General features: G+C 57.7%; 1 protein-coding gene and 5 non-coding genes across 6 annotated transcripts; 4 read left to right on the top strand and 2 right to left on the bottom strand.

Moving 5' to 3' along the window:
- The first annotated feature begins 244 nt into the window (after positions 1-244).
- Positions 245-317, top strand: TRNAK-UUU (transfer RNA lysine (anticodon UUU)). Its single transcript has one exon. It is a non-coding gene; the product is annotated as a tRNA-Lys (tRNA).
- A 660-nt stretch (positions 318-977) lies between these two features.
- TRNAQ-CUG (transfer RNA glutamine (anticodon CUG)) lies at positions 978-1,049 on the top strand. Its single transcript has one exon. It is a non-coding gene; the product is annotated as a tRNA-Gln (tRNA).
- A 488-nt stretch (positions 1,050-1,537) lies between these two features.
- Positions 1,538-1,619, bottom strand: TRNAL-UAG (transfer RNA leucine (anticodon UAG)). Its single transcript has one exon. It is a non-coding gene; the product is annotated as a tRNA-Leu (tRNA).
- Positions 1,620-2,117: 498 nt separating this feature from the next.
- On the top strand, positions 2,118-2,204 carry TRNAR-UCU (transfer RNA arginine (anticodon UCU)). Its single transcript is given in 2 exon segments — positions 2,118-2,154; positions 2,169-2,204. It is a non-coding gene; the product is annotated as a tRNA-Arg (tRNA).
- A 583-nt stretch (positions 2,205-2,787) lies between these two features.
- On the bottom strand, positions 2,788-5,352 carry HES7 (hes family bHLH transcription factor 7). Its single transcript, XM_055306695.1, has 4 exons — positions 5,223-5,352; positions 4,257-4,352; positions 3,560-3,647; positions 2,788-3,233 (listed from the first exon to the last, which is right to left on the bottom strand). Exons 1-4 carry the CDS (start codon positions 5,262-5,264, stop codon positions 2,788-2,790), a joined length of 672 nt encoding a protein of 223 aa, XP_055162670.1. The 5' UTR covers positions 5,265-5,352.
- A 1,700-nt stretch (positions 5,353-7,052) lies between these two features.
- TRNAG-GCC (transfer RNA glycine (anticodon GCC)) lies at positions 7,053-7,123 on the top strand. Its single transcript has one exon. It is a non-coding gene; the product is annotated as a tRNA-Gly (tRNA).
- The last annotated feature ends 4,821 nt before the right edge of the window (positions 7,124-11,944 follow it).

Genomic DNA, 11,944 nt, shown 5'->3' with positions numbered 1-11,944 from the left:
GCCCCGCGCGGCCAGTCCCGGCACCGCAGCGGCCCGGCCTCCGCGGCGCTCCGGCCCCGGCGGTCCGACTCCGGCGGGGACCTTGCTGGAGCGAGGCCGGGAAAGAGCAGGCGGTAGCCGCGGGGTTGCTCCTGCTTTCTCCCGGCGCGCTGCGCTCGTGCATGCAATCAGCCTCGGTTTCCAAGAGCCTGGACTTCCGTGGGTAGATAGCCCTTATAGGGAGTAGAGCAAGAAACAAGCAAGAGCCCGGATAGCTCAGTCGGTAGAGCATCAGACTTTTAATCTGAGGGTCCAGGGTTCAAGTCCCTGTTCGGGCGTTCGCTTTTTTCCCCCTCTCAAGGAGCATAGATCTCTTCTTGAATACACGTAATATCTATATTCTTTTAAACAAAACCAAGGGGTAAATAAACAAATAAATAAATAAATAATAAACGAAACCAAGGGGAAAAGGATCGTGAAAGTGCTGTTACATAACTTTATTTATTTTTTTGTTACATGACTTTAAAAAAGAAATAATGATAGTAACCCCGTCAAGGACTTTAGTTTTCAAAAAGTAGAACGAATGACCGTGGAGGGAAAGTAGAGCTCTTTTATGATAATTTAAACGTGCTAGTAGGCACAATACAAAGTAGAAAGAATCACGTGAGATTAATTTTTTTGAGATTAATTTTAATAACAATTTCTTTAACCCAATGAAATCTTATCATCCTAACACGTGATCACTATTTTTAAATTATGAATGGATCTTAACAATCTTTTCAGTAAGCCCCGTGTCTTCTGAGGATGGTGCGGATTTTAAACGTCACAGCGCATCTCAATTTGTATTTCAGGTGCTGCGTAGAGGTGTCCACTGCTTCCGGCAGGCATATTATTTTCTTCTTCTGTCTTCTATGAATGGCAGGAGGGGAGGGGAGGGAGCCGCGCAGACCAAGAACTTCAGTAATATGTACACTCCCATAAGCAGATATCCTGAAGTTGGTTCCATGGTGTAATGGTTAGCACTCTGGACTCTGAATCCAGCGATCCGAGTTCAAATCTCGGTGGAACCTTACATTTTAGCCCTCTACCCACTACCCACTGAGCTCTGTTATTTATCAGCCTTTTTTGTCTCTACTGGGTACCCTCTGGACTCTCTTACGTATCAGATTCGTACGTGAGCAGCTCTTGTCACCCGAGTCTGAGAATGTCAGCAAACGAAGGTGCTGTCGTTTGAGCTTTCCGGACCTGGGCACTGGAGCCCAGACACCGTCAGAACACTCGGTCAGCACTTACAAAATTAGAAGATCGTGCAAGTTTGGGGAGAGAAGTTTGCTTTTTGAGGATGCATCATACAGCGGAAGTACCTTATGCAGAATGGAAGGTCACTTTGGCAGCTCCCACCGCGTCCTGGCTGGCACCAAGCTAGGCCGACCAGAATGCCAGAGAGGAGAGGAGAGGAGAGGATGGCGAGTCTTCGTAAAAACAAGAAGCTTACATCCCCCGGAGGAGATGGTCTTAGGAGTTCTGGGATGCCCAGGCCACCAGAAAAACTCCATCTTGGCAGCGGTGGGATTCGAACCCACGCCTCCGAAGAGACTGGAGCCTAAATCCAGCGCCTTAGACCGCTCGGCCACGCTACCTGCGTGGAAGAGAGTCCTCCCCGTAGTCCTCCTAAGAGGCTAGAGGGGCGAGACGGGCTCGCGATACTTGTGCCCGCGGGTCAGCCGGCCTTTTTAAAAGCCGGAGAGTGGTGAACAGCGGGCGGCGAAGCCGACGGAGCGGAGGAAGCAGAGACACACCGGTATTTACAACGGAACGAGTTTATTTCCACGGAGGGGGGGGCGTATCTGGGAGTGGGGTGCGCCGGGGCGGGAAGCATCCCCCAAGAGGGCAGCCGGAGCTCTGGGCTCGCTCGCTGCAGTTCGGTTATGCTCTCTCCCTGTCTCTCCCACCTGTGCGTGCCCGCAAGCCCGCCTGCCTCTGGTGCTTTGGGCCGGCTGCCGCCCCAGAGCAGGCCTGCGACGTCCCAACCACGCGCTCTCGGCACGCCCCGCCCAATTCCCTCGCACCCCTCTCCCTCCCCGCCCCTGCGCCGGTGCTAGTACCCGTAAGCCATCAGACGCCGCCGCCCGCCAGGTGGCTCTGTGGCGCAATGGATAGCGCATTGGACTTCTAGTGACGAAAGAGCGATTCAAAGGTTGTGGGTTCGAATCCCACCAGAGTCGATTTTATTTCAATTTTTTTTTTTAATCCCCCTTCCTGTTTATCCGGCTCTTCCTTAAAGGCTCCCATCCCTTCTCCCCCTGCCCTATTTCAGTGTTTTCCACCTGGTGTCAGCTCCAACCTCAGTCTCCGCTCTGCTCTCTTCTTTACTTACCTGTCTGCCCCGGGGCTTGGGCCATGGAGAGCAGGACTGGGGGGGGAAGGGAGGGCGGGAGACAGAAGGAAAGGGAGACAGAAGTGGGCGTGGACGCCGACATAAAGGCAGGCCCCTGGCTCGGGGATACACGGGGATTTAATAACCACTTTATTCCATGCACTAGGGACTCGGGAAGGGGCTGGGGCTGGGCCGGGGGCAGAGAGGGTACAATCCTAGACGCAAGGGGGACAGGGAAAAGGGACAGGAATCAGGGAAATATATATTTATATAGATACTCTAATATAGACCACATCTCACCCGCGCGCTGCGCCCGCGCGCCCCTCCGCCCTCCCCAACACCTGCTCGCCCCGACGCCCGGGTCCCTCTGCTGCCCTCGGGCTGGAGTCTCTACCTCACCCCCAGCCCCCGCCCCCACCCCACCCCCAAGCTCAGGGCCAAGGTCTCCAGAAAGCGGGTGGCGGGGGCGGCGGGGCCTTGGGCGCCCCGTCTTGTCTGTGCGGCGGCGGCGGCAGCAGTCCGGTGAGGGGCGCCGGCACGCCGGGATCCCCGGCGCGGGGCGAGCAGGGGGACGGGGACCAGGCGCAGCGCGGGCTACGGGGACCCTGGTGCACTGGGGGGCGCTGGTGCAGCGCGGGGCCGAGCGCCGGGGCGGCGGGGTCCAGCGGAGGGCGAGGCGCTTGGGGCCTCGGATCTACCGGCTCCGGCCGGGGCGGCTTGGGGCGCAGGTAGCCGTGCAGCGCGGAGAAGAGCTGGGCGCGGGCGGCCGGGCTGGCGTCGTGCGCGAAGGCCGCCAGGCGAAGCAGGCACTCGCGGAAGCCGGACAAGTAGCAGCTGGCGAGCGCCTCGGCGTCCTGAGCTGGGGACCGGGGAACCCCTGGAGCCGCGGCGGCGGGTGCGGCCGGCGGGAGGACCGGCGGGCAGGGCGGGGGCCCCGCAGGGGTGAGGGGAGGGGCGGGGCGCAGAGATACCGAGGCCCGACAGCCGCACAGACAGAGACAGGAAGCCAGATGGACGGACAGAGGGAGCAAAATGAGGGAGACACAGAGACAGACACGCGCGGGCGTTATTAACCTCGCCTCGGAGCAGACCTACCACTCCCCAAGCCCCCCCGTCCATCGCACGGTCCGCCCCAGCTACCCCGGCCCGGGCCTCCGGGACCCCCCCGCCCGCCCTCCGCGGCGCCACCCCCCCGCGCTGTACCCGGGGGCTCCACCCGGCTCGGCTCCCTCAAGTAGCCCACGGCGAACTCCAGTATCTCTGCTTTCTCCAGCTTCGGGTTGCGGAGGTTCTACAGACGGGAGGGGGGTTGGGCGCAGAGACAGAAAGGGGTGGGGAGAGAGGGGGGAAGTGGCAGGGGGAAGAAGGGAGGGGGGGATGCGGGAGCTGGGGGTGCCCCCCCGATCGCGTGCGCGCGCTGCGCACGGAGCGCGCCACCAAACGCGGAGTTGGCGATGACCAAGAATGGTCCTGGGAAAACCTTGAGACCACACCGTCCAACCCGAGGGGATGAAACCAGACCCCACAGTGTGAGGAGGGGGGTTTGAAAACCGGCAACCCCCGGGCCTGAAGTTAACCAGCCTGCAGGCCGTTCTGAGGGGGGCGCGGGGGAAGAGGAGGAGGGAGCATGTACAGACCCAGACGTGGGAACGCTGACCGACCCTGGGAGTGAAATTTACAGAGCCCCGTGTGAGACTTACAGACCCGAGGGGCGGCCCTGAAGATCGCGTTCTGAGGGCGACAGGGGGCTCTGGGATGGGATTCCAAGGGCGGGACTCGGGTCAGGATGCCTGGGGGCCTGGGTCGCCAATGCAGCATGTGTCCCCCACCCCCGTAGGAAAGCCATGGGACGCGAGGACCCGGGTGCTGGGAGCGGTCCGGGGCCGGCAGAAGGACTGACCTGGTCCCGGGTCCGCTCCAGCAGCAGCAGCCTCAGCTCTTCCAGGCTGCGGTTGATGCGGTCCCGGCGCCGCTTCTCCACCAGCGGCTTCAGCATCTGCGACCAGCAGGAAAGGAAGAGCGGGCCGACCGGACCGGGGCTCAGCGGCCGCGCCGGCCTTCGGGTCCCGCGGCTGGGATAGTCCCGCCCCCGCCCCCACCGGAGCCTAGGGCTGGGCCCCTCGGGGATCCCTCTCCGCTCCCCCTCCCTACGCCCCTAGGGTCAATCAATGCCTGTAGCTCGCCTCCTCTTTCCCGGGTCTTGTCTCGTCCTCCCTCCTCCCCTCTCTGTGTCTCTCCTTCTCTTTTCTCTCTACGTCTCCGCCTGGTGCAGTCTCTGTCTCAGTGGAGAACTCTGGGGGGCCCTCTTTGCGCCCAGACACGTGGGCCGCAAGGTGCGGGCTCTGAGTTGGCGGCCCTGAGTGTAGAAAGGAGGATAACCAGCGCAACCGCGCCTCCTATTCCCCCTCTAACGCATCTATGCAGTCACCTTTCTCCCCTGGTTCTAAAATCTTCCGCCAGGTTTCAGGCCTCTGGAACCTGCCTTTGGGCCTTGTCTATAAGGCTGCCCTGGGCCAACTCTGGGCACGCGTGGAGCAAGTGCCTACCCCCTCGGCTTTTTGTTGCCACCCATCTCTGTGCTCCCCTGGCTTATTGAACTCTGACTCCGGCCCCTCCCACACCCTCCAAGCCGCAAGGTGCCAAACCCCATTACCCAAACCCAAGACCTCTACTTCTGCACCCCACGCAGCTCCTGCTCTGACCTGACCCCTTCATCAGACGTCGCAGCCTCCTTCCCAGCTCTTTGCTCCTTGGGTCCCCCCACGCATCTCTCCCCCCTTCCAACTCAGCGCCCTCTCCGGGGCCTCAGTGACGCGGTCCCCTGACCAGACCAGGGGCCTCTGCTCCCTCCCCTCCCGCCTCTCACCTTGGGGCCGTCCCTATTCTCCGCTCGATCCCGAGTGACCATCGCTCCTCCGGACACTGGTGTGGACCGAGCCCCTGCCCGCCTTGTGCCTTATATCTTGCCGGCCCCTGGGTTGGGGGGGGGGGGTTGGTCCCGGACCCGCCCCTTTCGGCACCCGAATCCCGCCCGGCGCTACCCCGGGCACGAGGCTCCCGGAAAGGGGAGGAGCGCAAGGGAGAGGAGAAGGCGTGGAACTGCCTGGGAGTGTGGGAAATGAGAGGCCAGTGGAGTACCGGCCGGTTTGAGGCCCTTATGGCTGTATAATGAGGCGGAACCCAGCTGAAGGGAGGAGGTTATTAGGGAGAGAGGGAGTTGAAGTGATTTGGGACAGGACTTAGGAATGTTCAGAGTCCACCCCCCTCCACCACCACCTCCATTACAACCTCCACCACCACCACCAGTCGCAGCTTTCTTAGGAGCTCACGGTTCCCCCCACCGACTCTGAAATAAAAGTTAGCACCCCTCAGCCTCCCAGTCTGGATCATATGCACTTTTCCCCAAAATTCACCTCCTAATTGGGTAAGGGTGCCATCTGAGTGTGCTGGGTGAAATCTAAATCAACTGAGGCTCTGTCTGTCCGGAGGTGAACAAGCCCATTGGCTCCATCTAAGTGAATCTTCTTCTATTCCCTCAACACTGCGCGCACTGGTCTAGGCTGGGGTGGTTCATACTGACATATGCACCAGATGCCCAGCTTAGCTCTCCAGGATCTAGTGGAAAAGACGATGTGACATCAAGTCGCTAGTATAGAAGCAGAGTGAATTAGATGCTGGGGAAAGGGTCATACTGACGGGTGGCTGCACGGGGGAGTAGGGGGATGGGCCCTCAGGGAAGAGGAAGCAAGGCTTTGAAGCCTGGGCAGGACGTGGGGACATCTCCCCATGTAGAAGTATTTGGGGTTTTTTGTTTGTTGTTGTTGTTGTTGTTGATTGAAGTATTTGATTCAAAACTAATTCTAGGAGATTCAGGCCAATGGCTTCCAGGACACCTGACGCCAGTAGAGCTCCAGCAACTTGCTCCTGGGGACCCCTCCCGCCCACAGGGGGGCAAGGGGCCGGCAGTCTTCCTAAAGGGACAAGAAAGAGATACGAAAAATGATCAACACCCACCTCAAGCCAAGAACATGACCCTCTGCAGAATGATGTGTGAACACCTGGAGGCTTCAGAATAAAGTTTCTGAGTAGATAAAATCAGAGATTTCACGGGACAACCAGACTGCCCGGGACAAGGACACAGGGAGACAAGGTTGCAGACTGCGACGGAAGATAAGCTGCCGAGTCCCAGCCGAGGAGGCCCTCGGAGCCCTCCCAGGGCCTCTCCACACCTTGAGGAGATTTTTGTTGTGGTGCTGGTTGTGGTTGTTTTCACGGAGCCCGCCTTGCCAAAGCCTGAGCCTGGAGAGACACAGACTTTGAGGTGGGTGCTCCCATTTGGGATCAGGGCCGCCAGCACATCCCACCTCCCCCTACCTGAGCCAAATGGGAGAGCAGATGTGTGGCCCCAACAGCCCCCCGGCCCCCCTCCTTGGGAACCTGCGCTCGGGCTGAGTTTTTCTCACCTGCACGCGAGGCTTGGGGCCCCGGGCGGTTCGCACCCGGGTGTGGGGCCGCCCCTGGCCATATGGGGCGACTTTATGGCCGGTGGCCGGATCCGGGCGGGAGGAAGGATGGCCTGGCGCTCCACCCACGTCAGCTCCTGGGAGCACTCCTTTGCTGAACCCTGGGTCTACACCTTCTGCTGGACCAGTGGCCTCAAGCTCAGGTAAGGCCACCAAGAAGGCTGTTGCCGCTTGCATTGGTGGTTCAGTGGTAGAATTCTCGCCTGCCACGCGGGAGGCCCGGGTTCGATTCCCGGCCAATGCACTGCCTTAGTGTTTTTTTTTTCCCCCTTGCCCCCAAATGGGAGAAGTCTGATGAAGTGTCAGAGAAGCATCTCCATCCAACATTCGTAGCAAATATTAATCCTCAACTTTTTTACCCTGTGGCAGAGTTGGAGGCTCTGGATCCAGGTCCGGATTCCCACATGCTCCCACTCCTGTCCTCCCACCCAGGGGGCTCCTGCTGCCTTCCACACCCTTCCCTCTACGCCTCACCCCCCCCCACCCACCCTCCCGTCCCTGAACCTCAGCAGGCGTGACCCTGAGAAAGGCCACGCAGCTCGGATCCCTACCCCGGGGGGCCTCCCACCCTCCGGGGGGCGGGGCGGGGCCCTCCTGGCCATTTCTCCTTCTCGCGCGGTCTATCCTAGTTACTATCCTCTCCGAAGCGCGCCTGCTTTTTCTAATCCGCGGGTCCCGGCCTTCCTGTGCGCCCTGCCGCCCCTGGGCGGCTCGATCTCTTGCCGGGTGTCTCGGCAACGTCCGCGCGGTCGCGCTGGCGGTGCACCTGCGAGCGCTCGCCTCTAGCTCCCTCCCCCGGTCGCTCGCTGTTCTCTCGTCGTCTCTCCGGGTCTCTGTCGCCTTCCGACACTCTGCGCTCCCACGCTCCTGCCAGGCCCCCTGGGAGGCTCGCTCACACCTCCTGGCCCCCGCCACCTCCCCGCCCTCCCCTTCCCGGCCGCTTTGATCCCGCACGCGTCGGGCCGGCGGGCGGCAGGGTCGCCCCCGCCAGCTGCCGCGGCCACTTGTGAGCAGGTAATGGGGGCGGGAGCGACCCCCAACCCCCCCCACACACACACACACACACACCGCGGCTTGCAGCGCTGCTGCCCGCTGGGCTCCTGCGGCCCGGAGCTCTGGTTCGCTGAGACGGGGTCTCTCTCTGGAGCTCGCCCTGGGCCTGCTCCGTCTCTGGTTTCTGCCTTCTGTCTCTTGCAGCCTGTTTCCTGGGGGTTTCCTATCTCTGGGTTGTGTCGGTTACCAGGGAATCCTCTCTTCAGTGCTGGCAAGGTGAAAGTGACTTCCAGAAGGAAACCGGGCAACAATCTGGGCATCTGTCTGTCCTATTACCCACTCACTGAGGGTGCACTGGCTCAGGGCTCTCCTGAAGCTACACTATGGGGGGAGAGGAGACCAGAAAGTAACTAAGGAAGCAGAAAATCATATAACATGGTTATAAGGTTGAGGGAGAGAGGTGGTACAACCATACAGGGCAGTGGCTTGAGAGCACAGTGCTACGTTATTCCAGGTGGCCAGAGGTAGCTTCAATGAAGTGGTGCTATTTCAGCTCAGCCCAGCCCAGGCAGATGGAAGAAACAGATGACAGGTACAGCAAGTGCAAAGGCTCTGAGGCAGGAATGGACTTTGCTGGTGGGAGCTAGAGAGTGAGTGCTGGTGAGAACCAATGTCCTTGGGACGGAAGATTTGGAGTGCTGCAGAGATAAAAGGGAGAGGCAGGCATGTCCTCATCACACAGGGCTTTGCAAGCTCAGCAAGGACTTTGGATTGTACTCTTATGTGCAATGGGAAGCAAGCAGAGGGTTTTAATCCGTGAGGTCATGTTCACTGGCTTCTGTTTAAATGACTGCTTTGGTTGCTGTGTGAAGAATGGAAGCAGAGAGAGCATTTGGGTTGCTGGAGCAGCATTCTAGGCAAGACATGGGTGGTGGCCTGTGAGGCAGAAACAGTGGAGACAGAAGTGAATGGGTTTCTTCTCCGTTTTTGGCTTAAGTAACTGGCTGGATGATGGTGATGCCTTTTACTGAGTTGGGAAACGCCAGGAATGTGGAGCTATGGAAAATTTTGGAGAGAGGGACCAAACATTACACTTCAGCTTTAGACAGGGTAGTTGAAATCCCCTTGGTTATCCAAGTAGGCCAGAGATATATAAAGTTGGGGGTCAGAGCTGGAGGGTAAATGCGGGGCAGTCCCTAGGAGATAGGTGGCTTTAATGCTATGAGACAAAGGCACCCAGGGAGAGATGGTGGAGAGAAGACAGGGGCTGAGCAAGGAGCGCTGCCCCCCCCCCCCAACACTTAAAGGCCAGGCTGAGGAGGAGAAATTGGCAAAGGAATCCAGAATGACCAGGAAGGTAGCAGAAAAGCCAGAGGAGTGCAGGGTTCAAAAAGGGAGCCAGTGTCCCTGGGACAAGCATTCGGGAAACCAGGAACAGCAAGTATATGAAGGAGGGAGCCACCAGTTCTAGCTAAGCGGCTGGCGGGTCAAGTCAGGACAAGAGAGCTAAGTGAGCATCAGTTTAGCATCTTGGACATCATGGATGACCTGGGAGGAGAGGTGACTGGGTCCAGTTCCACCAGGATGGGTTGACAGAGGAATGGAAGTGAAGGCATGCAGACAGCAGCTGTAGATATCTCCAGCAAGTTCTGCCACAAATGGTGAGCAGAACAGTGTGTGGTGGGGAGGGGTACTGGCCATCCAGGAGGCTAAAGGAGGGGGGTGGGGAGGGGGGCAGGGGCAGGGCAGTAGACTACAGGGCCAGAAATCAGCCTCAGTAGTAGGAAGACTCCTCACCCACAGGGAGATGAGGGGAGATAGAGGGTGTGGATCAGTTGGGGTGCAGGAAATGATGAGACAGTTTCTTCTGGTTGCTCTCATGTCCTCAAAGAAGAGTCCAGCTCACTGCAGGTCATTTGAGGAGAAGGAAGGTGTGAAATGATCATTTTGGAGAGAAGGAAAAGCCTTGGAGGCTAGAAGAGTAGGATTTCTAGGCAGGTTGAGAATCCATCTAGATGTGGGATCAAAAGTTTCAAGTGCAGAGGCCAATTCACCATGAAGCTAATTATGTTTATGCTTCAGGAACCACCCCCGCCACCCCCCACCCCCCACCCCCACCTCAGGCTTCCCCAGGCTCCTGGGAGGGCCCTAGCAGATGCATTCATGTGGCCATGTGCTTCTGTAAAATTTGCAAAAGTAAGAGTTTTTAACTGTAAATGGTAAAGACTGCTGTCTCTCCACTCTGCTTGCCTGTCACTCCCTCCCTCTGTGGTTATTCTGGGATCCAGCTATGGGACAGGTGAGTCAGAGAGACATACAATTTACTGTGTTGTGGGATATGTTAAGTGGGTTCATGTAGAGTGGGTTAGGAACTTAGGCTTCCAGAAAGCTCCCACCACCTGTGTTCATCACCAGGCCCTGGTGATGTGCTGTGAAGGTGCAAAGCCAGAGGGCACACATGATATGCATGTATCCAGTGGCTCTTGTCACCTGAAGTACGTGGACAGCGGAGGAGAAGCAAGACTTGAAATTGAACCAGTAGCTAGTCTGAGGAAGGTATGATAGCAATGTGCAGGCGGCTCACTAACACAAATAAGTTGTTCTGGACTTTGTGACATCTGTGGCATTGGTCAGCATTTTCAATTTGTCAGTAGTTGTGATCTCTCCTTGCACCCTGAGTATTACTTTGGTACCCACTTTGTATGATTTCCTTGAAAAGCCTTCCTGCTAAATGATATACATTTCAGGCCCCCCAAATCTGAGACCTGTTGTCCTGGCTGCACTATTTCTCCAGCTGTCACTCCTACACACAGATATGTGGCCGAGAGCGGATGGCCAGTGTTTCTGAGGGTTTGGGGTGGGGGTCTCCGTGTGGGTGGCAGGCTTCTGATGGCCTGGGCCTGGGTGCAGGTCCCCTGCACATGGTGTGCGTGTGGGTGTCTGGGCTTCCAGCCTCTTCCTAGCCAGTGGCCATCTCATTGGAGACCGCATCTGGGCCTGGGGGAGGGGAGCTCGTGTCCCACACGCGCTGGGCCCCTAGGGAGGCAGGAGGCACAGCAGGAACGGAAGGGAGACAGCACAGCTGGTGGAGTGTCTGAGCTTCCCCTCCCCCGCTGGGTCGTCTCCCCAGCTTGGGTTCCAAGGCTCAGCATCTCCCTCTTTGTTCTTCAAAGGGGAGGCTGGCTTCCTGGGACCCCCTGGGTCCCAAGGTAGGGGGAGTTCCTGGAGGGAGGGTTGGGTCCTGGGGCTTTGGGGGTTGGGAAGTAGGAGGACCAGGCCCCCCGGGGGCTAAGGGAAGAATCAGGATAGAAGACCCCAAACAGTCCAAAACAAAACAGGATAATCCCGGGTCCTGATGGGCCAGACATTCTTGTAGGGGAAACAGTCACAGGAACATTATGCAAACCTTATTCCTCAGATGGTGGTTAAGTGCTTTGGAGAAAAGCAAGCAAAGGAGTGGAGAGTGGGGATTGTCATTTCAGAGAGGGTATGATCAGAGAAGTATTCAATGAGAAAGTGAAATTTAAGAGAAAAGAGAGGGGAAGAGCACCCCAGGCAGAGACCAGCTGGCAGGAAAGTCTTGAAGGGAGGACATGCCTGGCTTGTCAGAGGACCAGATGGCGGCATAGGACACGGTTGGCATGGCCACAGTGAAGGTAGTGCTGGAGTTGACATCAGAGAGATTGGGGAGGAAGGGGGTTGCTGATCACCTACGACCTTCTAGGCTGTTCCAAGGACTTTGTCAGGATTCACCCATTTCTGAGTGAGATGAGAGCCCATTGGAGGTCTCTTCCCCACCCCCACTGCAGCCACAACTAGCCTTTTTGTTTTGTTCTGTTCCTGGCACTTTTCATTTTTATAGAATTTCAAACCTTGCCCCATTTGCTTCGTCACTTATTTCCAAATACAGTATGAGTAAAAAACATTTGCTTTCAAAACCATCTGGAAGTAAATTGGAGCCATCAGGCCCTTTTGCCCCTAGTTACCTCGGTGTGTAATTCTGAAGAACGAGGACATCCTTAACACAATAGGACAGTTCCCAGTATCGAGATGTTAAAATTAATATAATGCC

This window comes from Nyctereutes procyonoides, unplaced genomic scaffold (assembly GCF_905146905.1).
Source record: "Nyctereutes procyonoides isolate TBG_1078 unplaced genomic scaffold, NYPRO_anot_genome, whole genome shotgun sequence".
Lineage (NCBI taxonomy): Eukaryota > Metazoa > Chordata > Mammalia > Carnivora > Canidae > Nyctereutes > Nyctereutes procyonoides.
This window is presented reverse-complemented; position numbering and strand designations above follow the sequence as displayed.

Bases quoted from the DNA above. Each gene is read 5' to 3' on its own strand.
- HES7 (XM_055306695.1), bottom strand. From the start codon at position 5,264: ATGGTCACTCGGGATCGAGCGGAGAATAGGGACGGCCCCAAG. The intron at 4,353-5,222 runs GTGAGAGGCGGG...TGCTGGTCGCAG, and splicing joins AGAATAGGGACGGCCCCAAG to ATGCTGAAGCCGCTGGTGGA. The intron at 3,234-3,559 runs GTACAGCGCGGG...CCGCGGCTCCAG, and splicing joins GAGCCGGGTGGAGCCCCCGG to GGGTTCCCCGGTCCCCAGCT.